At 42.2% G+C, this 27,653-nt stretch overlaps 1 protein-coding gene across 1 annotated transcript; it reads left to right on the forward strand.

Annotated features, from left to right (window-relative positions):
- On the forward strand, positions 1-27,270 carry SLC18A2 (solute carrier family 18 member A2). Its single transcript, XM_005520778.3, has 15 exons — positions 1-329; positions 2,089-2,440; positions 9,659-9,717; positions 11,768-11,851; positions 14,192-14,284; positions 14,679-14,768; positions 14,865-14,908; positions 14,983-15,043; positions 18,376-18,471; positions 21,323-21,401; positions 21,650-21,701; positions 22,116-22,179; positions 23,149-23,268; positions 23,828-23,961; positions 25,835-27,270. Exons 1-15 carry the CDS (start codon positions 209-211, stop codon positions 25,943-25,945), a joined length of 1,560 nt encoding a protein of 519 aa, XP_005520835.1. The 5' UTR covers positions 1-208; the 3' UTR covers positions 25,946-27,270.
- The last annotated feature ends 383 nt before the right edge of the window (positions 27,271-27,653 follow it).

Below are 27,653 nucleotides of genomic sequence, written 5' to 3' on the forward strand. Positions count from 1 at the left end.
CCGTGTCTGTCCGTGTCTGTCCGTGTCCCTGACCGTGTCTGTCCGTGTCCCTGTCCGTGTCCGTCCGTATCCCTGACCGTGTCCGTCCGTGTCCGTGTCCGTGTCCGTCCGTGTCCGTGTCCGTGTCCGTGTCCGTGTCCGTGTCCGTGTCCGTGTCCGTGTCCGTGTCCGTGTCCCCGCCGGGCTCGGTGTCCCCGGGGGCCGGAGCATGGCTTGGGGCGAGCTCGGGCTGCTCCGCTGGCTGCGGGAGAGCCGCCAGTCCCGCAAACTCATCCTGCTCATCGTCTTCATCGCCCTGCTGCTGGACAACATGCTGCTTACCGTGGTCGGTAGGTGAAATGGGCTTCTTGCCCTCGCCCGGGCTCTGCCAGGAATGATGTCCGGCGGCTGATGTGCTCCCTAGTGCCTGATTAATGCTCCCAAACCCAACGTTTGCAAACACCGCTTCATTTATTTCTGTTTTTAACCGTGAATTCTATTCCAGGCATCGCGAACGCGCCGCCGTGTACATCAAAGTCTTGCTTTATTTCCATGTTAATTGCAAGATAAAGAGCTGTATAAAAAGATCCTTAATAACTCTTTCCCACCCCGCTTTTTCTTTTTTTTTTTCCTATTTTTTTTCTCTTTTTCCTGCTAAACGCCACTAATACTTTATAGAACGATAGATAACGGTATTTTTAGCTCATCATCATTTTTTCTCCTGTGGTCGTGCAACTGAAACAACCGGCTAGATAACATTGGAGATGCCTGTTTCCTTGTGATAGTTCCTGTTTCCCCCACACTGGTCTTAAAATGATAGGTTAATAAGAAATTTATCTAAGTCACTTTTAAGAAAAGCACTTCCATGGGTTACTTTAATAAAATAATACAAGTTTTGATCAAAGTCTAAGATCCAACTTTTAATGGCTTCAGTGGCACAGTGTCAAGATTCAGAAATCTACTCAAATAAGACAATTGAATATTTTTCACTGGTAGACTTAGAACTCCTCATATTCAAATATTTATATGAATTGAAAGAATATGGTCCAGAGAAACCAGTGGCTCATGGATGTGCACACAAACACACAGGAATGCACATGGTTCTCCTGGAAGTGGCTTGGTCTGTGCAGAGCCAGCTCCCAGGTGATGCTGCAGACTCAGCTTCTGAATTTCTTGAAGGGGCTTCAGGTTAAAAGTTGATGCCATAAGGTAAACCTTAGTTAGAAAATATCTATTTTTTTGCAGGTTGATTTTGGAAATTTTTTTTGCGTTAATACATCGCCTTATAAAATTATTATAATCTTATTACTTGTTTAGTAATATGTATGCTAGAAGCCCTAGAAATTATTACAGTTTGCAGACTTGAGGGGCTGGGCTTTTTCAGGATGAAATGCAAGATGGGAAGGGGTGGTTCTGTCACTTGTATTAAAATGAATGAACCTGACATCTGTTTTTACAAACCCTGAAATCCTCATGCCTGAGATACATATTAATGCAATTAAATCTCAGCTAAGATCCTAAAACATGTAAGCATGGTTTCTTTGGATGATTTTCAATGTAAATTTTAAAATAATGAGACTTGTAAATATCAACATATAAGTTCCTTGATATAGGTCTGTTAACGTTTTTCCTTCTTATGGCTGGTACCTATCAATATTTCTGTGGTTTATTTTAGAAATCTTTTTAATTGTATTTTTTATATTTTGGTTTAATAATTATTCCAATGCTCTTCTCATTATTCATGCTTTTGCAGCCCAGTAAAAGGACTTGTGCAACCACGTGTGACAAAGAGGCTTCAGACATGGGTTTTGATACTTCTGATATTTTGCTTAATGATGTATTTATAGAAAACCTTATGGAAATCTTATGAAAGCTGGCAAAAAAATAAAGAATAATGTAAACAAACTTTTTTTTTTAAACTGCACTTCTGAGTTATGGGTGTGTTTTTTCCCATGAGCAAATTTCTTTTTCAGTTCTGCGTTTCTGAATGTGCTCTGTAGGAAAGCCTTGCATTCCCTGATCAATGGCAAAGCAAGCAAGACAACTTGGTGATCCCATCTACAAATAACCTGATAGTAAGATGCCAATGTATTCTATTTGTTTTTCCAGTGCCAATAATTCCCAGTTACCTTTACAGCATCGAACACGAGAAAAATGCCACAGAAATCCAGACCACTAAGCCTAACCCACCCCCAGCAACGATGGACAATTTTCACAGCATCTTTTCCTACTACGACAATTCCACCATGGTCACTGGAAATGAATCTGGCGAGACCCAGCGCGGAGAGCTGCAGCCGACCCCGACAGAGCAGATGGTTGTGGGTGTGACCCCTGCCCCCTCTGACTGCCCCAAGGATGACAAGGAGCTGCTGAATGAGAACGTCCGAGTCGGTCTCTTGTTTGCTTCCAAAGCAACAGTGCAGCTGATGACCAACCCCTTCATAGGGCCTCTGACAAACAGGTATTTTCAGGATTTCGCACTGATGTTTTAGCCCAGATTACTATTTCAAACAGATTATTCTTAATTCTCTTTTTGGCCCTGGCTTACTGCCTTCTTGCTTTTTCTAGAGGAATATTTTAGTACATTGGGTGAACGCTTCTAGGCACGCCCTTTCCAATGTACTGCACATCAGCCATCAGTATCACACACTTTTCCTCCAGCTTCTGAGACCCAGGGTTTTTACAGAAACCTTTGCTGAGATGGTGTTGAAATATCTCCCCTATAGTTATAGGAGGCCAAAAGACTCTGCAGTGTAGTATTCACCAGGATTGTGAATTGTCAGTATTCCTGTGGCACCCACGTTAGGCAAAGATGATATTGGAACTGTAGGCAGGGTTCAGATCCCTTCCTGCTCTCCCTGAGAGGAGCAGCTCTTGGTGTGATGTGGTGGGTGATGGTTTGGAGTTGTCTGAGGTGAGAATCAGTGGGAAATTTGTGAAAAGTGAACAAATGTCCAACTTTGCTGATGCCATGTTCATCACCAGGTTCAGTGGGTCCCACATTCCCATCAGCACATGACTCTGCCCAGCCTTCTAATTGCTGCCTCTAAATTCATGGAAATACATGATGTCTTGAACCAAATACGTGTAAATGGGACTTTACAGAAAATCTATTTGAACCAGGGTAAAGCTTATAAAAACAGTTACCAATGACTTAAAGCCCCTCTTCAAATCCAAGTACTTGTGATGCTTACATGAAGATTAAAAATTATAAATAATGTCATTTAAATGTTTGACATTAATAATTAAGTTGATTTCATTGTTAGCATTTTGTGTAACTGCTCCCCGCAGAAGCAGCTTCAGTTCTCCCAAACAGACTGTGACCTCAATCCCTGCAGGAAAGAAACTCCAAACTGTATTTAGTCAGGTCACTGATCTGCATATTTCTGATGTAAGCTGTTTTCATAGAGAATTATTCCTTCCAGAAAATTATATGCAGCAGAAATTTGTACTTGTAGAACACTTTTGTTTAAGCAGTCAATGTCCATCAGAGGTGACAATACTTAAAACAACCAACATGCTCCAATGCCAGATATTTCAGATTTTGAGGCCACAACTACCTTGTTTAGGTTTTAAAGTGTATATATACATAAAATACAAAAAATATAAAAATATATAACTATAACTATAACTAAATATAAATAGTCTGAGTGTTTCCTTTCAGTCTAATAAAAAGTATCCAGCTGAGGGCTAAGCAGCATTTGGACTCACAGTGTTATGTATTCAAAACCTGTGTTTGATCTGTGGAACTGATCTAAACACAATAGACAGTTTCATTTCTGTCTCATTTCCCCTTATCACCAATACATATCACTGACACAGATATAAGTATGCCACCACAAAATTACTTTTGCACAAATATTGCTGCCAGCCGAGAAGGATTTTTCTTACCTGTATTGTTTAGTCAGGAAATCATAGCTCCTCTGTAGGTAAAGTACCATAACAACAAATAATGTTTTTATAATAGTTCTTTGGATGTGCTTCTAGTTTTTCCAAACTGCCTAAATTGTTGCCCTGTTGGTGTTTGCTCTTTTTGTGTTAGTGCCACCATTTCCTGCCAAAACAGGAGAAAGGTGTGTGGTCACAGCTCTGGGATGTGCGTGATGCATCCCTGGGTTTGGCAATGAGGCAGGAGATGTTCTTTTGGCATCTCCCTCTCCTGGCAGCACAGCAGTGTGAGCTTTAGTGCTGGGAGCTGAGTTTCCTCCTGGAAACTTCCTACAGGTTTTTGCCTCGGGCAGGGTGTGTGGCTGCAGGGCCAGGTTTGCTCACATGCCCGGTGAGTGTGAGAAGGAAAAACAAGGAGCATGTCATCCCATCATCCCACATGACAAACTCTTTCCTCATACAGCTGAAGTGAGTGCCTTAATGGAAAAGTGGCCCTAAATTAGATTTAGGGTTCACTGGTTTCATGCATTATTTGTATCATGGTACTGTTATCAGCCTTTCTTCTGAGAAATGTTTAATGGGAAATGTCAGTTAACACATTTATCAATTAACTCTAGAAACTATTGTAGATCCTCCCCCTCTTAAACTGACAATTTCTAATAACAATGTATATGATCAACTAAAATTTGTGATTGTATAAATCAAACAGAAAATATCTGGGTAATTGTTAGAAAGACCCTTACCACTGATAAGCTGTTTGGTTACTGTTAAGCTTTTTGCCTTTGTTGTTTCTACAAAATTCCAGCAAAATATCAAAGCTTAAGGAGAAATGCTTGCTTGTTTCAAGATCAGCGTGGACAGTTGGTTAAGATGCCCAGTAAGTTTCTTTTTCAAATGAGTAGCACACTGTGTACAGTGATATTTATTTTCCAATAGCTGTTCAAGAGTGATTTAGAATTTTAATCAAGTGCTGGTTTTCACCAGGCACTGGCTTTGAGTGCTCGAGTTTGTACAGCCAGCAACAGGATGTTGTACTCATATGAGTCTGTGCAAATAATCACTATTTTTTAGGTTTTCTGAAAGTATTGGAGATCTGTTTTCCCTTCCTTTAAAGTTACTGAAGATGTAGATTTTCAAAAGCAAATTTCAGAATCGATTTCATTCAAGGAGTATGTCCTGCAAGGAACATTTCTGATTTAAAGCCCAGCTCTTTTCACGCAACACCAGACACACCTGGCTCAGAGAGCGGGTTTGCAATTCCTGAAACAATACAAGTTCCCATGCCCTAACAAAGTTCTAGCAGAGCAAACACCAGTGATGGCTTTGCCATAGGAAGTCAGCAACACACTTCCCACCCTGGCACAGTTTCAGGGCAGAGCTGATAAGATTTTGTGGGTCAGAAGCACATTATGTTTTTCCTGGTGGTGAAATTTGTAAGACACTCTGCACAAAGCACAGCATTTGACACAGGGCTCTTTGTGAGGAGGATGCACTGGCAGTGGGGGGAGTGCAAGCTCTGCCTAAAGCTGTCCAGTGAAGAGAGTGGGCAGAAGGCTGCCCTTTATACCACACTGGGTATATTTTATCCAACTGCACTGGGACAGGAGCCCAGAGGAGCTGTGGCTGCCCCATCCCTGGAAGTGCCCAAGGATGGGGCTCTGAGCAACCTGATCCAGTGGAAGGTGTCCCTGCCCATGGCAGGGGGTTGGAAGAAGATGAGGTCTAAGCTCCCTTTCCCCCAAACCATTCTGTGATTCTCTGACTGACTCCACTGCTGTTTTCAAACTCTCACCAAGCTCTGTGCACCAGGCTGTGAGCCCAGCTGTGCCAGCCCCTCAACCACCAGAGCCAATCAATGCTGCTGCCTTCTTTTTTTCATCAGTCTGGAAAAATGTGTAGTTTTAGCCTTGTCCTTATTCATATCAGCCTCAAAAAACATTAAAAAATTAATAGCTATTTTCATTATCACCCTCATTTTGACACCATCCTGGCTACAGCTTTGAACTCCTTTGCATGAGAGAGCGAGTGAGCAGCTGGGACCACAATGTGTTCGTGCCCAAGACACACAAAAGAAGGAAGCCGAGGAATAAATAACATTTGTAACTACCTATTTACAGTTCAGCTCCTGTGTGAGCTTTCCTTTCAGGCTCTGGCAGGAGACTGAGGTGACCTGTTCTGCAGGCCACGCTGTCCCTCTGCCTTCCCTGTGCTCCAACATGGGACCACACGCCCTGGCTCTGCTGACCCTACGTATTCTTCTTTAACTCCACAAATATTAAATGGTTCCTTGGTTCAGAACCTCGAAGAACATGTTCTTGGCATAAATCCTCCCCAGTCTTCACTGCCAGTGAAGAAGAGAGCCAGAGTGCCAGGCAGGACAGAGCTAGCAAGGGGTGCTCACGGGGGTACCATGGAGCTGTGTAACAGCAGGGTTGGAATCAGTGGATTTGCAGCACTGTAATTGATAATTAGGGTCTAATAATCCACAGCTGCTCACCTGGTCAATGTAACCTTTATTGTGCTGATGCACAGAACCAATAATCTGTTGTCTTATTCTAGAGTAATCTTGTTAGTGGGTATAAATAATTTCCTGAGAGCCCTACAATCTGGAACCACAGTGACTGAGGTGGAGTTCATTTGGGCATTCTCCATCAGTGGCAGCCTTTCTTTTCCATGCTTCTAGGAGTGACTCAGACTTTTCCAGAGATCAGAAATACTTGTAATAAGCACTTTTAGCTGCAAGTAGCCTTGGTGAGAGATGTGCTGGACTCTGTTTCAGAATTGCTTGGAGGGTTTTGAAAGGAGTGCCCCAGAAAATTATATGCTTGGCCATAGTAACAAGAAAAAATAAGAGAGAAGGCAGGCTGTTATATCCTTTGGTATTGCATCCATGCAGAGGAACAAAATGCAGAGGTAATTGTGATGGAGGGTGCTATGTTATGGCTGAGATAAAACTGCATATTCACTGTCTACACATGGCAAGAACACGTATGGCCCAGGACCAAGGGACAGAATCTCTGAATTGCCTGTTGCAGGTGGTCCCTCTCCTTCTTATGACTATTTCTGTTGTATTGTGCACTTGTTCAGCACAACCTCCCAGTCTGTGCTCTCTAACGTCTCTAGAGCAGACCAGACCAGGGAATGCAGCTGCAGATTAGATATTTGTGGTAGCACAGCTGCCAACTAATTAGTGCTGCTGTTTCAGGAGGAGCTGGGTTTGCCAAGAGGCAGGGTTTGTTGAGATTGCCCAGGAAAGGACAAACTGCATATCTAAGTAAATGTCAGCTGGATTGTCTCCTGAGAAAGCCCAACCACGGCTTCTAGAGGTTCAGCAATCCCATACAGGGGCAGCACTCCAGAACTGTGCATCTCCACATTGTGGGGGATGCTCTGGGCAATGTTATCCTTTCAGATATTATAAGTATTTGTTTAACTCCCACCCTCTGCTGTGTGTCACTTTCCACCTTTGCTGTGGCCCTGTTTGTCCAACGAAAAGGAAGAATAATATCTGAAACTGCAAAAAATAAGAACAATGCTTGAACAGTATTACACTGAAGAAGTGACTTCCAAAACACTTCTTCCTAACTTCAACCACCACAAAGTTCCCAAGTGTAGGAAGCCTACTGGAAGAGTTGAAATCTCCTTTATTTAGTGTGATAGCACTGCTCATGAATGTTTATGGGAGATCTCACAGCTCATGTCTCTGATGTAATGATGGAAATGGGAATGTGGGAGTCAATTTGGATGGCATATCATTGCATTTCATGCAAATAACTGAGTATTATTTCAATGTACTTGCAACAGAAGCAAATTGCTGACTTACAGGCCCTGTGTTGAGTCTATGAATGCTTGATTTCTGTACTGAAAGCAGAATTCTCCCTCACAGTGTCCATCCTAGATACATCTGGGATGGCCTTGACAGACCCAACCAACCCTACTTTACTTTGCAGTGGGAAAAGGCATAAGGACGTTCATCTTCTGCATTCATGCCCCAGAAAAATCTGCTAATGCTCACCACCAGCAGTATCCAAACCTGCAGGGCTTTTATTCTTTTTTAAATTTTTTTTTAATTTTGTTTATTTTGTCTGTACTCCTGTACAGTACTTTCTTTAGTTGAAAAACTCAAAATCAAAGCAACTGTGATCAAACTCTCTGTGGCCTGTTCTACCTGGGCCCACTGGGAAGTGCTCACTTCAGCTCTGAGGCAGGTAAGAAGTTGGCAAGAAGCAATTTTTTATTTCCTCATGTATCTAGAAAAGGCAGTGGAGACCAGCATCCCATTGTGTAATACTTATGACACACACAGCAAGGGAAGCGCTGGCTTAGGAAAAATCATTCACTTTAAATAAAGCAGACAAAAAAAAGTATTGCTCTTTAATATATCATGTATGAAGATGCTGGGAGATTAAAGTTCTTATCCTAAGGCCACAGGGGAAGTTTGTGATAGGGATTTAATTTGCTTTGGTGACACCAGTTCAGGTAAGCAGCACATGAGCAACCTGTCTCTGCTGGATATTTAAAACACCCACTTAGAGATTTCAACTAGAAGAACATGGGCACCATGTTTTTATCATATTTATCATATTTTAATGCAGTGATGATTTAAGGCAGAACACCACATGAAAGCTCAATTTATTTCATTCACAAGAATAACACAAATAATGAACACTGAGCTCTGTACTTTAGGAAGTTTTCCATTTTCAAAGGTCCTTGATTGTATAAAAATATTAATACAAAAACAAAGCTCGGAATAATTATTTTGGTTTGCCTGTGTCATGACTACTGTCATTAAAAGGACCATTTTTGACCCTTCCATGATTTGATTGACCTGCTTTAGCCATTTAAATGCACAACACTGTCAAATCACTGGAAACTGAAATCCTTTGAAAGTACTCCTCTGAAAATCATGATCCATTGTTGAAGAATTTGGCCATTAAATAATGGCAAATACATTTGAGATGCACAATCCTACAAAAATGAAGCTGTGAGCAAAGTGTGCTGGATAGAATATGCACATTGTCTTCAGAGCTACATAGGTTTTGACTCTAGGGTAGATTTTTAATGGTGTGAAAAATAATATATTGTGATTTTAATTTTTTTTTTGTTGAATTTTCAGTTTTATCTGCTCAAAAAATGTATTTGTTTCCCAGCCAGGAAGTTCTTTATTTCCTGAAAATTTGGAAATACTTGCAGCAACCAGGCATTTCTACAGGCTGTTTAGAGTCCTAATGAAGAAATGGGCTGATGAAGAAAGCTTTGATCAGCTCTGTTTCTACTCCTAAACCCATGGAAAGCAAAAGTATTATTCTCAGGCTCTTTGGGACTCTTCCAGTGCTCCTGAGGCAAAACTCCCAGAAAAGCTGATGACAAATTTTTCCAGTAAAAAAGCCATTGGCTTGACTATGTCTCATTATAATCATTGTCTCATGAGGATGGAAACAGATGAGCATTGAAACACAACTGGGCTATTTCAAAGTTCAGCACACTCAGGGAAACCTTTCCTTGGCGTATCTTTGGCAACCTCCTAGAGGCCCAGAGGGGTTTTATTTGGAACAATTAAGGCAGGATGAGAACAGGGCAATCAGGGCAATCATGAGAAGGATTTCCTCCAGGGATTTCAGGTATAAAGTCTGCTGTGTCCGATAAAAATCAATTTGTAATGTGGACAAATATGGCCATGTGGTCCACAATAAATAGTTCAAGAAACTACAGGTCGGGTTTGTGTGGTGTGTGAACTCGTGTAAGACTAACTCAAAACCTCAGAAATGTGAATATTCATTTTGTTTTCCAGAATAGGCTACCAGATTCCGCTGTTTGCTGGCTTCTGCATCATGTTTGTTTCAACAATCAGTAAGTGCCCACATCTTATTTGGTCTGACCCAGGCACAACTTTTAAATAAATGGTCCATAATAATTATCACTAGGAATTCTTCTTGCTGATGTATGGGGACTAATTTCCAAGGAAAATTTAAGGGAGTCAGCTCCATGTTGATGGTGGTACTGATGAGTTTTGAACAAGTGCTCTCTTGGGTATCACAACTCTTCATCCCACCTCAGCAGATCTCTTCCTTTGCTGAATCTTTCAGGTTTTTCTGACCTGGAGCAGTGCTCAGGCACTTTACACAGGCATGGGAGAGCTGTCTTACAAGGCCCTGAACAAGTAGATATCATGGGGGTTTATCAGAAAGATTGTGAGGCTGCAGTGGCTCATGAGGAGAGGATGAGTCAACAGGATCACAGCGTTGCTAAACATCGCTGTGGGATGTGCAAACAGGAGCACAGCCTGCAAGTCAGCTGAGATAATTTGCCTGCTTTAATGGCATTGATAAGGCTTCAGCTGCTGTTTTATGTTTGGTTTTGGCCTGACATTTAAAGCTGTGGCCCAGGCAGAGTACAGAGAACATCAAGGCTCATTAGAAGCCTGTGAGGATCGGTGAAAGAGCCGTTTTTGCCTCAGAAGGAAGATGTAAGATGTATTGGAGCCTATGACAAAAAAAGAAGGGGACAAAGAGTTTTCCATGTCCACTGTAAATAAAAGAAAGAATGAGAGGTTTCCCAGAGGAGATGTGGATGCCCCATCCCTGGAAGTGCTCAAGACCAGGTTGGATGGGGCTTGGAGCAACCTCATCTAGTGGAAAGTGTCCCTGCCCATGGCAGGGGATTGAGCCAGGTGATCTTTAAGGTCTCTTCTAACCCAAAACATTCCATGGTTCTATGACCTTAAAACTGTATCATCAAGGGGACTGAAGTACTAGAGAGGATGATCTGGTCTTAAAGCCACTGACAACTCTGTGTTTTAGGAACACATTAGATAAACTCTGGTTGGGATGTGGATAAGAGTAGTGAGGCTAATTCATGGCAGAGCAGAGAACTGCTGAAATTCTTTTTTCCTTGATTTTTATTGAGTTTTATGTGTCCACACAGTAGGGATTTTTGTAAAACGTGGTGAAAAGCCCCAAGAGGCACAATCTCACAGGGCAGGTGGGAGGAGTGGACATGGATCCCATGATTAGTTGGTGGATAACACCTTCCTGCAGCTGTAACCTGCCCAGCAAAATTCCTTAGGTGGCCAACAGATGGGAGCTGAAAAAAAACCTTTATGAACTCACTCTAGATTTAATGACACTGACAACAACGTGGGCTCTACAGAGAAGTGGTTGAATTTCTGAGAAACTCCTATTTTGCAGTGTTGTGGGTGGGAAATTTAGCCAGGCTGAGTGCAGCATCCAGGGGCTCTGTCCCAAAAGTCAGGGAGTGGCTGAGGGTGAAGCCTGGGGTTAAATCTCTTGGGGAAAAGAAAGAGTGGCACATCCTCTGCTGCAGTTTCCCTGCTGTTGCAAGGAGAAGGAACTTGCTGGAGGTTTTGAGTGGGGGGATCTGGCTTCCCTGCTCCTTCAGCCAGCTGTGCTCCACACATCTGGCAGCAGCAGGGGAAAACCTCTCTCCACCCACTCATTATTGGAGGAAACATTGGTGAGTGGGTGTTACATCCTGCCTTCCCCATGTGCCTGGAGCTCCAAACTGGGCAGCCTTAAAAGAACCAGCATGGAGAGGTGAGGCTGGAAAGAAAATTCTTATTACTCCTCTTGTGTGCAGCTGAACCACAGCAGATGTAATCAAATCCTGAGTAATTAGTTAAAACTGCTTGGGCTCTTGCATTCGGTGTTACCTGGAGGCTTAGACACCTGAGAGCAATTCAACACTGACACATCTAAATGCAATAAGAGAAAATAATGCAGTTAGCATTGAAAGTGGCACAAGTCACTGTAAACACTTGACTGGACTGTAGAAAGTTTTTGTGATAGTTTCAAAAAATCAAACTTTTTAACCTAGTTAGAGTTAACCTAATTTTAAAAATTACCTGGGTTTTTTTTGTTGGTTTTTTTTTTTTCCCCTGCAGTGTTTGCCTTCTCTGGAAGCTATGCATTACTATTTATTGCCAGGTCCCTTCAAGGAGTGGGCTCCTCATGTTCTTCTGTGGCAGGTAAGAGAAGAGATGATAGAGAAAAATGCAGATCACTTTCAGTAATTTTTTTAAATTGAATTTTGTCAGCACATTCAATAATTAATACAAAAATATTCAATTGAATCAATTTATTTTTTTTTTCTCCCTATCTCTTTTATATGAAGTAGCTCAAAAGCAAATGTCTTTTAAGACTTCCTTGGTATTTGGGTTGCAGTAAGGTAGAGCACTAAATGAACTGCACTCTCCCTGGGATTTCTGCACCTGTGTCTTCAACATTTTTAATTCATTTTTAGCCATTTTAAAGGTCACTGGGAACTTATGTTGGTACTTATTACAGTTAGAACAGCAGCTCTGTCTGCTACAGAAATTTCTATTATAAAATATTGTTTTCTAGGGTTTACCATGCTGGCTGCCAGCTTGGGCTCAGTATTTCTGTACCATGTTTCCAAAAAAAGTGTCTCATTTTCAAATGAGTAGGTAAAACAGAGTATGGGTTTTCAGGACAAATTATTTCAGCATTCTTGAGGCTGAGGCTGGAGAAAATATGTTTTGTTCATGCTGAGTATTTCAATCTTGAAAAAAATTCCTGCAATGTCAGGAAACTGATGCCTGTTAAGGTTGCAAGTCAATCTTTCCCAAGGGAAGACATTCCAGAGTCAAAATCATTGTTCAGCTGTAACTCAGTCCCTGTGCAAGGGAACACCTTGAGCTACGGGCTCTTAGGTGAACACAATACTTTCTTTTTTTCTCAGCCAATGTAGACAAAAGAGCAGAAAAGGCCAAGGACCATCTAGCCCACCCCTTTCTGAAGGCAGGATCAAATTAGTATCTGTCATTCCTCATGCACACTTGACAGGCACGACCTCAGAAGCCTCCAGAACTGCCCTCAGCATCCAGCTTGGTGCTTAAGTACATTTACGGTCAGGAAGGTTTTTTCCTGATGTCTCATCTAAAGACTTTACTGCCATATGAACTTATTTCTGCTTCCCATCCTTCAGAGAACACAAAGAACAGTTTCCTTTCTTTATCTACCTGGCTCTCTTTCATATTGCAAGACTGTTATCACCACTCACAACAGTTTTATCCTCTGTGGTTTAAAGTAGGAAGACTTGCAGCTGTCCCTCACCGATGTTATTCTGAGCCCTTGCTCACCCTCGTTGCCATTCTGTGCATGGTCTCCAGGCACCCCCAGATTTCTCCCTGTGCTGCTCCAGAAGCAGACCCAGCTCTGGGAAGAAGCTCTGGCTCCTTACAGGGTCACCAGCAGTGAGATTCTCATCATGTATCTCACAGGCAAAGGAAGCTTTGTATACCATTGCTGCCAGTCATTTGCTGCCCTGCATTTGTGTGTGCAATCATCCCTATCTAGGGAGAACTTCGTGTTATTGTCTTTGCATTGCCCCCTCCTTCTTTTCTTCCAGATTATTTCCCCAAATCCCACATTCATGGTAAATTCTAATGCAGATCTCTAACAGCTCTCCAGCTGTTCATGCAAACAGTTGATGTCATCCACTCTTTTCACAGTAATCCACACAGGACCTCTGCTCTTTTGATGCACATCATGGATGGTATTTACTGAGTGATCAACCATGCAATGTATTGTTTTCCTTCTCTGTGTAGCTGTGGACCTTATTTACTGAGTCCTATGTAAATCTTGGTTTGAAAACAGAATTATTAATTTCTATAAGGACTCTTCTGCAGCAGTTACGTCTACAGTGTCTGAGTGCTCCACAAAAAGACAAGCAAATTAGGCTTCATGTTTCCTTTTATGAAATGAAGGTTCATAATCAAGAGCAGAAATAAGGCATGTGAAGATAAAGGTCAAAAGGATCCTTTAATTTTCTGATGCTGAACGTGAAATACTCATTTACAAAGCAATCAGCTCTGCATAATTTCTCATGCCCAGAGCTCTGTCCACAGTTGGAGCTAAGTGGACACCAGACCTTTGTGCACTCCAAGTATAAATAAATGATGGTGAATACTTGTCAAAAGCTTTGTTTCTGCTCATTGGAAAGCATCATCTAAAAGCTCTGTGACAAAGAGATGAAGAAAGGATCTAACAAATAAGGGCATCACTAAATTATCTGACTAATACTGCACAACAGAACATGGTCTTGGGGACCATGGACGTTGCCAGGGCCATTTTTGCTTGGAAGTTAGTTCTGTGGGGAAGGACTATATATATAGATATATCTCTGTGTGTGTATATGTATATACAAAAATACTTGGTCATTTCTGTATAATGTTTCGTAGGTGTGGCAAATGATGACCATAAACTGTGGCACACAGATGCTTAATTTTGTGCTGTGCTTTTTTCTTTTCTTTGTCTCCCTTTATTTTATTTTTGTTTCATTGTAGGGATGGGCTTACTTGCCACTGTTTATACGGATGATGAAGAGAGAGGCAATGCAATGGGAATTGCACTTGGAGGCCTGGCTATGGGAGTATTAGGTCAGTGAGTTGGAGGCTCTGCTGGCAAAAGAAACCATCCCAAAGCATGATCTTGGGACCTCTGAAAGCAGCAGAAGTATTTCCTTGGGTGTCATGGTATTGTGCAATCTCCAGACAGCATTCATGGTGCATGTGAGCAGCTTGTCCCGCAGCAGACATTCCCTATGTGGATACGCGTGTCAAGCAGTAATCTCTGAGATTTTTGGGGTTTGTTTACATTGCAGAATGTTTTGGGGAATGAACAATATGTTATTGCCATGATCAATAATCTTTGTGGGGATTTTCAGACTGGATTTTTGGTTGCTGTGTGCCAGTAGCAGAATGCCCAAGCACTCACAGGGGATTTGTTCAGAGTCAGAGTCTTCACAACTGTGTTCTTTCCTTTCCTTGGCAGTGGGACCGCCTTTTGGGAGTGTCATGTACGAGTTTGTGGGGAAGAGCTCTCCTTTCCTGGTGCTGGCAGCCCTGGCTCTGTTCGATGGAGGTCAGTAGGTACCCGGAGTCACCCTGAAGCACATCCCTCTCCTGCTGGCCATCCCCCTTCCTGGAGGAGTGTTACACCAATGATTTCTTTTCACAGCTGTTCAGTTACTTGTTCTGCAGCCCTCCAGAACACAGGCAGAAGTGAGTATTAAGGTAAAACACTGCAGGAATGGGTGTCACTTTGCCTTTCCTAATCCCAAGCTTTTGTTTCACAGAGTCAGAAGGGGACACCTTTACTGACACTTTTGAAGGACCCATATATCATTATTGCAGCAGGTACCAGACCTTTTTTTTCCTTCTTTAAACCAGCCATTGATGCCATCCCTGGTCTCTTGGCATGCTTTGGGCTGAGCTGCTTTAACAGTGTTGTCATTTGCCGGTTTACTTTATGTAAAGATCTAAGAATGTGTTGGTAATACAGAATGAATGTACCAGTAAAAGCAAAAAAAGGCAGAAAACTTGAAATAAATGTGAAGTAACTGAGAGGCCACTAATGACTTGCAGGTGCCTGCTGAGGCAATGAGATGTCGCCAGGAAATTTCTTGTGAGGCAAGTGCCTTGGCCAAGGCTTTCAGAGTGAGGGATTGCCAGCACATCACAGGCAGGCACAGGGAATAACATTGAACTTTGTTTCTGTTTGAAGAGGGAGTGAGTTTGGTCTCTTGAGCCTGAATTGTATTTCAGGAAAGGTCTGGGTGGAATGGTGAGTGGTGTTTGGTATTATATATATAATTTTTCTAATGAGCCTTTCTGTCTCAAGAGAGGCTTGTATTTTTGCATCGCACATTGTTGAATGTTTACTCTGAAGTCTGTAATTAAGCCTGGCCCTTTCTAATGTTGATAAAATACTTGGAAACAGATAAATATTTTCACAGTTCTGTTTCTTCATCCTAGCTTATTTGTCCAACAGAACAATTCTCCCAGGCATTTCTGAAAGTTTTCTGTTTCTTGCTGATCTTAGGGAATTATCATAACCTTAACTCTGTGGCTTGGTTGAGCTGTGACTTAAGTTATACAAACCCTTTTGCTTGAGAAATTCTTGGAGCATGAAAAAACCACTGAATAAGAGTATTTGAGGGAAAAGTATAGCAAAGACAGTACTTGTCATAAGAGATCAGATTTGCCATTCAGCTGATTCAGTAACTTCTCTTACAGCAGTTAAAGCATATAAAGTATGAGAAAGTCCCTCCCATGGATTATCAATGGGCTTAGGGGGAGAACCTGGGGACTCTGCCTCAAGGGACAGAGGCTGCCCAGGGCTTTGACAGCACAGGTGATGCTCATGTTCTCTCACCTCAGCCTTCTCTCCTTGCTTTATTTCCCTTGCAGACCAAATTTGGTTTTGTCAGAGCTGAATGCCAAATGCCCTGGTTAGAGTCAGAGGTGATGCTTCACAGGCTGTGCCATCAGTACCCATTGACCAGGCAGGAGAAATGTCACTGACATGTTTTGTCACTCTGGTGGAAGCTCAGGGAGTGAAACCAGTGACATTCTTGAATCCAAACCTCACTGACAGGGATTCCAGGAAAATCAGTGCTACTGCCTGACAAAGTTGCATGGACAGACAAGTTAATTTAAACTATCAGATTCAAAAACCAGAGCTGAGACAGGTATTGTGAGCACACAGGTCCTTGAGAAGGCGTGGGACAGCTTTTCATGGTGTCCTCGCTCTTTCACAGGAAAATGCCAGTGGTGTCTGTGGCACTCTGCCAAAAGCTGAGGGGGTTCTTGGCTGTGGAGATGAGATTCAGCTGGAAGGCTGCAGTTTCACACCTTCTGGCCAGCACAGGACATTTAATCTAATTCAAGGAAGAAAAGATGTAGGATTCATGCTCTCAACACATGGCACTTTAAAGAAAGGTCGGCTTCATGCAAGACTGGGGAAAGAAATAATTTATTTTCTTTTGAGGAAGCTTTGCTGAGGCAGCAGGCTCTTGGACTTTGCCCCAAGATTGCAGAATACCAGCTCAGGCTCTCACTTTTCTCTTGGGGCACATTCTGCAGATCTGAAGTACCTTTATCACCCTGAGTACTTTGGTAAGCTCTGGTGATGCTTCCTGGCCTAAAGAGAAGTAGGTGCCACAACTGTGTGCAAGCTAACCTGTTTCTCCTTTCTTTGTGGGGTTTGCTCAGAATAGAATAAATCCTTTGCTATTTAAGCTGTCTCAGTTAGAATGGTCCTGCTTCCACTTTGTGCAGCCTGAAATGTTTTGTCCAGCATCAAGGAAGCTGTTTGAGCATGGCTGATTTTGGCTTGGAAGAGCCCCAAGGTTTTTAACTGGGGCTCCTTACAGACCCTCTCTGGGAGCTTGCAGCAGAGTGGAAAGGTTGGCTTTTGTCTTTAGGGTAAAGCAGTGCTGAACTGCTGCTCCTTGCCCAGGGAGGGGAGTGAGCCAGCTAGCCAGCAAGTTCATTTTAGGAATTGTGGATACACTGTCTAATGTATTCTGACAGGTTTGAGCAAAGAATGACATCAGTGCTCATTTGGTTTTGAACCTTATGATGAGGAGCTCCTTGTGAGAGAAATAATGTTTCTCTGACCTCTGAAAAATTCAGCTTTTTTAAAAAAAAAAAAGAGAAAAAAAATTTATAGTAAATGACTGGAAGAGTCCAGAATATTTTCCTGAAATACAGTGGCTGTGAGTATTAGGAAGAAAGATGGGAACACAACTTGAGGCTGTCACTTCCAGCAGTGACTTCCAAAAGCCATTTTGTAAGGGATTAGCATAGGGGACATGTCCTGTTGCCCTGCATTAAGCTTTGAGTGCCTGAGGGTCTTTTGAGTAAGCGTGAAAGGCATCTTGAATGCAAAGAAATACCGTGGGCTTTCATAATCCCTCCACTAAAGCTGAAGTGCACTGCTGAGGAGAGATGAACACGACACAAACCCACTGGAGCCTGGCACTGCAGGCAGTGGCGTGGGGCAGAGCTGAGCTGGCAGGCAAGACTGAATCAGCACTTCCACCACTTGATATCCTTTGTGTTGGGTTATTAAAGGTCCAGGGATTCAAAAGAGATTGGTAAGCATTTGAAATTCATAGGGCTGTGCAAGCTCAAAGCCGTGTTTGCTGCACAGGCTGGCTGACTTGTAGGAGCTTGAGAGAGAAAATTCCCATTTGTGGGGAACAGACCTCCCTGTGGCTGTATCTTGGTATTTTTAGGATCAAGACCTCCCCATCCTGTCATGTGATGTAGGCATGATCTCTCAGATGACAGAGGGTCAGAGCCTGAGCCTCTTACACAACAGGGCTCTGGTATTGCCCCAGGAGACCAGGTGAAGACCAAGTGATTGTAGTTTTAGCTAATCATTTGTACAACAGACCTCATGAACTTTCCAAATGTCATCAAGCTCACTGCAAACTTTCACATTATGAAATAGCTTAACCTTTATTGTAGAACTTCTAGGAGAATAGAAACATATAAAAAGTTAGCATTCAGTGATATTACACTGTGTTCTATTTAATGTTAATCACCTTCTGACACATGACAAATAGGGCTGTAAGAAGTGCAAGATTTTATGTAAAAGCATCCATTTTTGCATGGTGTTTTGTTGATAATATAAAGAAATAATTGCTACTATTTTTTTCCCCTCCCCTTCTTTCTTTAAGGATCAATCTGTTTTGCAAACATGGCTATTGCTATGCTTGAACCGGCTTTACCCATCTGGATGATGGAGACCATGTGCTCAAAAAAATGGCAGCTTGGTAAAGTACAGTATATTGTTTGCATCTCTATATTTTGTCTATTGATTCCCTGAGTTCTGGTCCTGTTAAAGATTATTTGTTTTGGGGTTGTTTGTTTGTTTGTTTTTTTTATAATCTGTAAAGTGCCAGTGTTAAACCAGCAGAGTTACAAACACTGGTATGTAAAAAAAATACAGTGGGGTGATGTTATTGCAATAGAGGCTCCTGTAATGGGCTGCACTCACATTTCAAGGAAAAATAGTTGCAGGCAGCCTCAGGACTGGGGTTGATGCAGCTCCACTGGGAATCCCAGCACTGCTTTGGCAGTGAATGTTGGCCAGGGCAGCTGCAAGGTGCGGGTTGAGCTACAGAGCCAGCCTTGCAGAGCAAAGCCAGTTGTTTGGTTTTTCCCTGTAGGGAATCCCTCCTCAGCTCCTAGTTTGAATTGCCCTGAGCAGGCAGGCACAGAGATCTGCAGCAGGAGCCAGGCACGTTCATGGCAGCACCCCCTCCTTCCAGGCCACTCCTGGTGATGTGGAAGAAAGATGGAATTGTGCTTAAAATGGCCACGGGGACATGAGGAGCACTTTCCCTTGGAATTGAAATATTTGGCATCCTTTAGTGGCTGCTTAATCACCTCTGTCAACAGAAAGCAGCGGGGAGCCCCACCTTGGACCTCGTTATGACTTTTAGGAGGGACACAGCCTTGGGAAACCGAGGCCACAGGTGAACATGGATCGTGCCTCATGTGTCCATTGGCATCCAGGGGAAATCTGGGGCAGTTACTTCTTCTTTGAGGTGAACAAGAGCAGGAAAAAACACCAGAAAGTGGATTAAGTTCTAGTGAGTGACAAACCATGTGTGAGGTTGATGTGAATCTTCTTAAGTGGAGGATCCCCAGCCTTCATCTATCTCTGATTGATTTCATGAAGTGTTCTGGAAGGTATTTTTTAATATCAGTGTATAGCATGAAGGAAAAAGAAAAATCCTTCAGGAAAATGATGTTCAGCTGATATCCCTGATCTGTGTTAATGTAGGTGTCCCTACACCCTAGAGAAAGCACAAATTCTAATTAAAGGAGTTGATAACTAGAGTGGCCACAGATGCAGCTGTTCATGTACTGCTGAACCTGGCAATAACTGCTAGCCTGTAGTACAGCAGAATGAACATGCAGACTTGGGTATTTTGAACCTCAAAAAAGAAAATAAATACTGCCTATCTACTTCCCTCACAGTTTCATACTACTGGTGCAATGGAAATGAGATTTACAGAACTCTTAATAGAACAGAGGTTAATAGAAGGAAAATATCAATTTTAAATTAAGACTAATTTAACCCCTTAATGGTACAAGTAATTGACTCCATTTCACTTTGTCTGATTTGACAGCATTAATTAAAATTTTTAAGCCTCTTAAATTGTAAATTGAACTTCAGTGTTTTAAGCAAATTGTTATCTTATGCAATTGGAAATCCAGCTGTTTGAAGCCTGATCTGAAGGAGGTATAAAGAACCTTGATTTGACCAATGAATATTGCTATGCCTAAAGTCTATTTAGAAAACTATTGTTCTGCCTCAGTGTATCACAGTTTACAGACCAACCTGTGCAAGTCTTCTTTAACAAGCCTTTGCAGTATTATTTCACTTTTACAGCTGTCAAGGTCTGCTCTGTGAGACTGTTTGGTATAACCAGATAGCTCCAAGCACTACTGAAGTAGCTGTGGTTACACAGGCTAAAATTAAACCTTTCCCCAGCGCCACCACTGTAACCCACAAGGTTTTTAATCACAGGATATTGCTGTGCTAACAATTACCTCTTGATTTTTTTCTTATGAATGTATCAGAGAGATGGGAAGGAAGATGGATAGGCAGGAAATGAGAAAACCTGTGCTGCCCTGGAGAAAGATGAGGAGCATATACACATGAAGGAAGTGGTTGGACTGTGTACCCTGATGCCAAGGCTGCTTTCTAAATCTCTGGCTGGGTCCTGTCCTGGGACTTGTGTGTAAGGAGAGGATGAATACTCCTTTACAGACTGTAATAACTGGCTTTTAAACCAGAGATATCACCAGACAACAGCATCTACTCCAGATACAGCCTCTGCTGTGGCAACTTCAGGGAGAGAAAAACACTGCTGGTGCCAACAGTGTGCTCTTCCAAGTGGAGGTGGGAAATGAGAGACACAGAATTTACTCAGGTGTCCTCATCTGCAAACTATTACAGTTTTTAAAATTTTATTTTATTTAAACCAATATGTGTTTTTCTTTAAAAAAATACTAAAAATATGTTGGCTTAATAGCTTTGGTACAATTTTAAAGGTTTTTTCTACCCCTACATTATGGATACATGCTTGACTTCAGTCTCTGCTTTGACCAAGGGCCACATCATGGCACTACAGACATGCCTGTAACAGGAAGATTTGGGGCATGCCCAGGCTTAGAGGGGGACTGTCACTTGCAAAGCCACAGCAGCCCTGCTGTCCCTCCTGCAGGGACCCCTGAGCACCCTGGGCTGGCTGCATGTGCTCAGCATATGCTCCAGAGGCCCTGCAACTGCAGGAGAGTTCTCTCCTTCACCCATCCCAAAGCTTCTTGTAGGCAGATATAAACCTGTTGCTCTTTGTTGTTCTGTCCCCTCTCCCAGACAGTTCTTGTGTCTAATGCTGAAAAAACTCTTTTCAAAGGCATCACGTTGCTCCTGCATTTCACAGATGATGTCCTTAGATTTCATGGGAAGGCTGCAACAAACCGGATATTTGATTCTTTGGGTTCTATTAGATGTGCCCAGATCAAAATTGCAGTGTCTGGGATTTATTAGTTTCTTCTAACACTTCACTAAAATCCTTGCTGATAAAACATCTCATTCATATTTTTCAGGCGTTGCTTTTCTTCCAGCCAGCGTCTCTTATCTCATTGGGACGAATCTTTTTGGGATACTTGCGCACAAAATTGGAAGGTATGCTTAATTTAAAATACTAATCATCTTCCAGTTTCCTTGTGTATCGTTTCCAGTGTTTCCCAGGGCAGTTTACTGATAGTGGAAATTATTAAAGCTTGTTCTATAGGAGCAGAATTGCTTTTTTTTTGAACACATTGCTACTTTTGCTGTTTAACTCAGCGCTTCAGACATGGCTTTGGAACATTCAGGATCAGCTCTAATATCTCATTATCACCCATCTCTGAGTGATGTCTCTTCTTTGATAGGTGGCTTTGTGCTTTGCTCGGGATGCTAATCGTGGGAATAAGTATTTTATGTGTAAGTAGACAATCATGCATCTTTTAAATCACGTGAATGTTTGTGTGCTCATCTTCAAATACGCGCTTTTCCCATGTGACTTTTATGACACTCTATTAAACAATGTGTGGTTAATAGGTTCCAGATCAGAGTTTTGAGTGCTTTCCAATTTCAGTGCTTCAATTATTTTTAGGACTGATGACTCCGAGAGGAGCGTGCTCCTCTGTTGAGCCGTCACTCAGCAGTTTATAATAGTAAGTGTGTCAGTGGTTTAATGGCACAGTTGTCAGAAATGACAGCTCAGAACAAGGATCAAGCTCTCAGGTCTGTACAAAGTGGGCCATAACTACTTGGAGAATTCATCTCAGAAAAAGAAACTTGCCTCATTAGCACATGCAGCATGATGTAATTAACTGCCTGAAATTTTCTTTATAGGTACCATTTGCTAAAAACATTTATGGGCTCATAGCACCAACGTTTGGGGTTGGATTTGCCATAGGTAAGAAAATTTGCAATGAGTTCTTACAATCTGTTGTTTCTGTAAAAATGGTTTGATATGAAATTACACAGAAAATCAGTTTTGTTGCCATTCTGGTCTAACGGAGGTGAAGCCTGAGCTGTGGCCCAAACTGGCAGGCAGAGCAAGAAGGATTAAGGGACGGGGAGTTTGAACCAGGCTGCTTTAGACCAGCTGGGCTCCCAAGCCTGTCCAGTGCCCCAAATCCATAGTCCTTCCTGTACTGGAAAAAGGATTTATATAGACATTTCCACAGGAAAAATAATAATAAAAAAAGGCTTAAATTTTTTGTACATGAAGAGGAATTCCCAAGCTCATGCACATGTACTCTTCAGGGAACATGTGTGAACTTTCTGGGCCATGCAGGCAGGCTGCAGTGGGGATCTTTTGCTTTTCAGTGCTTGGCTGCTCAGCAAATGTTCTGGGGCATCTTCACATGAGGGATGTGTAGTGGGGAAAGAAGCTACAGGCACGAATTCAGATCCCAAGTACCTCAGCTGTTTTGTGAGCTGTCTGTGCTGTTTCTTGCCAGGAATGAGGGTGTGTACCAAAAGACATGATAAAAACACCGTCAGTAGTTTTGTTTGACTGGGGGCTAATGCTGTCCTGCAGGCCTTCAGTCAGGGTAAGCTCCCACCAGGTAACTTTCCCCTAATGACTTGGCAGGTGATGTGAGGTGGGAGCTTTGCACAGATGGTTGGTGGGAAGTGTGGACATACCCTAAGCTCACGTCTCCTGTGACACATGTACACATGCCCACACCTGGCCCCAGACACAGCAAAGACCATAAAAAGCAAAGCCAATGCAGACTATTTTTTCCACAAATCTTTCCCTTAGTTATGAACAAGCACCCTTTTCGCTGCTTTCACATCCCTTCTCAGCATGTAGTTCACCAAGACGTTAAAAGAAGGGGAAGAAAAAGGCAGCATTTTCCTGGGATGTGTTTTGCAGGGATGGTGGACTCCTCCATGATGCCAATCATGGGCTACCTGGTGGATCTGCGCCACGTGTCAGTCTATGGCAGCGTGTACGCCATAGCCGACGTTGCCTTCTGCATGGGTTTTGCCATAGGTAAGTCCAGCCTTTCCCTGCCTGGAAAGCAGAGTTAAGAAAAGGGGAATCTGCTACAATGCCAGGTGTGATTGCCAGGGGTACTTGCAGATTTTATGGGAAGAGGTTCTTGTTTTCTGCAAGAAATCAGAGCAGGGGGAATTGTGTTTGGCTTCTGTTCCTCTCCTCTGCAGCAATGTTGTGCTCACTTCATGAGCTGTAAGAGGCTTGAAGGTGTCTGAACACAAAAAATGGGATATTCTGAGGAAAGAGGCCTTGGAACATTTAGAACTAACACCACAGCTGTGTTCCAAAGGTCTGTGAAGGGAATAACTCCCCACTGACCCCCTGCTTCCTTGAGAGCATGACACAGATGCCCTTAGGAACATCTCTAATCTCCTCAAGGAATGTGGGGTATGGAGCCAGGAAAGTTCTATGATATAATTACAAACATGTCTTTACATTCCTCAAGTCCATTTTTAAGATGGGGGGTTTGTATACAAAATTACTGTTGTTTAAAGTGACTGCTGCAAACTTTGTGTCTGAGCAATCTCCAGAAAAGGGTTTTTATCTGTACAAGGTCCCTCTGCTGGTGGTGCCATTGCCAAGGCCATTGGATTCCCATGGCTCATGACAATTATAGGAATTGTGGATATCCTCTTTGCTCCCCTGTGCTTTTTCCTTCGAAGTCCACCTGCCAAAGAGGAGAAAATGGTAAGTGTAACTTGCTTTTGTTTTGTTTTTTGCTTTTTAATTTATTTTTTGGGGGGGAGGGTGGGTTTAGTGAAACAAATGATAGCTTACATTTGCATCTTTGCCTCTAACTTCCTCAAAACAGGAGCAGCACAGTGTGTTTCACCCTCAGGGATTAACTTTGGAATGAACTCCCCCTTCTTTTTATGTCCAAGATACATAAAGGCAAACCCTTTATTAGATAGATGTTACAAAGTCACGGATTTGATTTTTACGGGACAGGGTCCTGCAGACATTCCTCTGCAGCAGCATACGCTGTGGTGGAGTCAGCATAGAACTCACTTCTCTTTTCCTTGAAGAGCCAGAACTCTATTGGCCAATTGACCAAATCATTCCTTGGTGTGCCTCAACCTGCTTTTTCCCATGGTCCTCTAGAGTCTATTTTCAATCATCTTTTTTTCCTCCTTCTCCTTCCTTCATACAGTTCACCAGTCCCTACAAACTAGTGGCTTCTCTTGTCCAATCTGTGCCACAGGGCTTCTCTTTTAATATAAATTTGCCAAAGACTTAATGCTCCAAACACTCAGAGCTCCCCAGCCACTGTAGGGTGTGTAAGAACAGTGTCACCACCTGGAAGTTTAGCTCACCCAGCACTCCATCCTTGCTCTTCCTGAAAAAGGCTGATCTGTGCCCAAAATGTAGTTGCTGGTTGTTTATTTGGGTGAAAAGAAACTAATTTTGCATGGTCGTGGTCTTATTCTGCAGTGGAACATCTCTGCAAGGTAAGGACAGCACCTGCTGCTTGTGCTGCTCACTTTGTACCGGCACAAGGTGGAAAATTGAATCTTGCTGAAATGATGGTGCGTGTGAGGCCAGAGACCTTCTGTTCTGCTCCTATTTGGACTGCAGAATCCCAGAGATCCCAGTTAATCCCTTGTCATGACCTTTGCTGACTGCACTTGGTTTAGTTTGCTTTGGTTTTCTTACATTAAATAAGGCTGAGGAACAGAAAGGGAAAAAATAAAATCAGCTGTTGTTTGCTGGCAATATGAAATTTATCACGAACTTCCATGGCCCCCACAGTTTCACTTGTAACATCACAGCCCCTGAAGGGACAGGATCTTTCCCCGTGGCTCCAACACCTTCCAGCATCTGCCACCTCTAATATACCTTGAAATGCAAAATAGCTCCTGTTCCCAAAGCGGCTCATGGCCCTAAAATGATGTGACAATTCTTTTAGGTTGGAGGAGAGTCAAAAGGAGGGTCCCAAAATCGTGGTCTTTGCATGTTATTAACCCCTACATTTAATTACAGTCAGCATGAAGGACACTACACAGCTGTTCCTTGGAACAGCTTGGGACTTGGAACTCCTTGGGAAATTTCAACCCAGAAAATTTAGTATTTTATCTGGCCCTTACCATGATTACCACTTTTAGCTTGGCATAGGTGCCAAGGCACAGTAGTGAGACCACCACTCTTGGCCTTATCCTCAGTTATGCTGTTCTGGCTCTCCATGGAAAAGGGGGACAAAAGCAGGAAAAGAGAATTGGCTGGAAGCAGTAGGACTCCTCTTGGCTATTTGTCCAGGTTTTAATGGATGGAAATTAATTAGGGGGTGGGTAAACTACTGTATCTGGGGAGCAGGTAGAGGTATTTCAATAATACCTGGGCTGAATTACTGGAAATAGAAGTTTTCCAGATGCCTTTAGCACCAAAATCCCCCCTCACACAGACCTGTGGACTCGATTTCCCCTAACTAAAATCAGTCTGGGCTCTGCCTCGGGGGAGGAGAGGTGAATCCCTGAGTGGTACATGCAGCATGCTGGCTGTGGTGGAACTGCCCCAGCCTCAGCTGGATGTGAAGCAGAAATACTCACACTCTGTTCTCTTCCAGGCAATACTCATGGACCACAACTGTCCCGTGAAAACAAAAATGTACACCCAGAACAACATCCAATCCTACCCCATAGGTGAAGAAGAGGAGGAGTATGAAAGTGATGAATAACAGAAAAGCCATATATTTAGGTGTACAAAATGCTGTGGTTCATGTGAAACATCTCATCCAGAAATAGGTTTTAGTTGTACTGTAAATTTAATAGTGAAATGGTCAAAAAAAACCAAAGGTATATTATTTATTGCCCGTGACTATAAAGCAGACTGCAAACCGCCTTACAGGGGGGAAAGAGCTTTTATAGACCATTTGTACAGTGTTACTCTTTGTGTATTTAATTTGAGTATTAGACTCTTTTTTTATTAAATGTGTAGTAAAAATCTGTATAAAATGTGAATTTTAACTATTTGGTTTTTAAAATCACCTCCTTGACAGTATTTCATACTTTATTTGGAGTTATAGGTTACTGTCAAACTTAAAGTCTTTCTTATTTAATTGGAAACTTAAAAAAGCAACCCTCAAAGAAAACCTATCCAGTTTGCATCCTTTTAAGTGCATTGAGAGGAGTTGGAACTCGGAGTACGGACAGCACTATCACTTTTTTCATCAGCTTCAGGTCGTAATATATCTAAAAAACTAAAAAAGAGGCACAACTTCTCTGCCAGTTTAAATAGTGAGTTCTCCCTGAACCAGCAATGTTGAGGAAAACATGGTTGCTAAACAGATGAGTGTATTACTATTATTGGTATTTAACAAAGTTTTAATCAAGCAGTTGTGCAATATGAAGCCCCCCAAACTCACACCACCAGGTAAACAAGTCGGTATGAACGTGCGCTGTTCCTTTCCCTTAGCCGGGAATGTAACAGCATCAGGATACTTTTTATATTTCTCTTTTGCATATTTCACCATATTTCAACTTTATTTTAGCTGCATCTACAGTGAGTGGTTAGGAAAAGCTGCAGTATTACAATATTTAGTCGCAGCATGTACTGAAAGTGAGCTGTGAACTGGAACAGTTCAACTGACTCTTTTACATGCATTTATATATAAACCTAAAAATTCAATGTACATTTATTTTGTTAAATGAGTTCAAATATACTCTTTGCTTAAAAAAATGGAAGCAAAGCCAGTTTGTTGCCACTCTCTTAACATTTGGGGACACAGTCCAATACAGGTGAAGTATTGTATTAGGCAGCCCCTGCCTGCATTTAGAAAAAACAAGACTTGGAAAACAAAGCATTTTAAAAAACAATCCCAATGTCCTTCTCAGCCATGGTGTATCATTTAATTTGTAAAATGCAAAATCTTTATGTGCCTTCTCTCATGTAATTGCAGATGTTTTATGTACTACAGCATAAATACTATGTTTACATATAGTTTTGTAAAGCGTATATACTATGGTCAAAAAATATGAAAAATATAATGGATCAAACTTCAAGTATTGCTCTGTCAATAATTATGCATTCAGAACACATCAAAATAAAGTTATCTGACAGAAGTTCATGATCTATTGTAATAAAGTGAGAAAAGAAAAAGGAATGACCCCCCAGCCCCATGATTCGCCTGCAGTGTGCGTTACCAGTGTGGGGGAAGCGCTTCTCAGAGCTCCTTCAGACACCAAGATTCCATCCTGTGATGAATTCTTCACCAAGTAATAATTGTGCAGATCAGTGGCTGTTTATATTAGGCTCAGATTTTACTGTGATTTGCACACTTGGAACTTTGCCCCAAGAGCTGTTATTCTACTCCAATGAAGTCTTTTGGTCAACATCAAATTGTTAATCTGATCAAATTTGGGACTGAAATACCAATGCAAGAATTC

The sequence above is a fragment of the Pseudopodoces humilis genome, chromosome 9 (genome assembly GCF_049639895.1).
Source record: "Pseudopodoces humilis isolate 2021_Gansu_Grassland_sample_001 chromosome 9, ASM4963989v1, whole genome shotgun sequence".
Classification (NCBI taxonomy): domain Eukaryota; kingdom Metazoa; phylum Chordata; class Aves; order Passeriformes; family Paridae; genus Pseudopodoces; species Pseudopodoces humilis.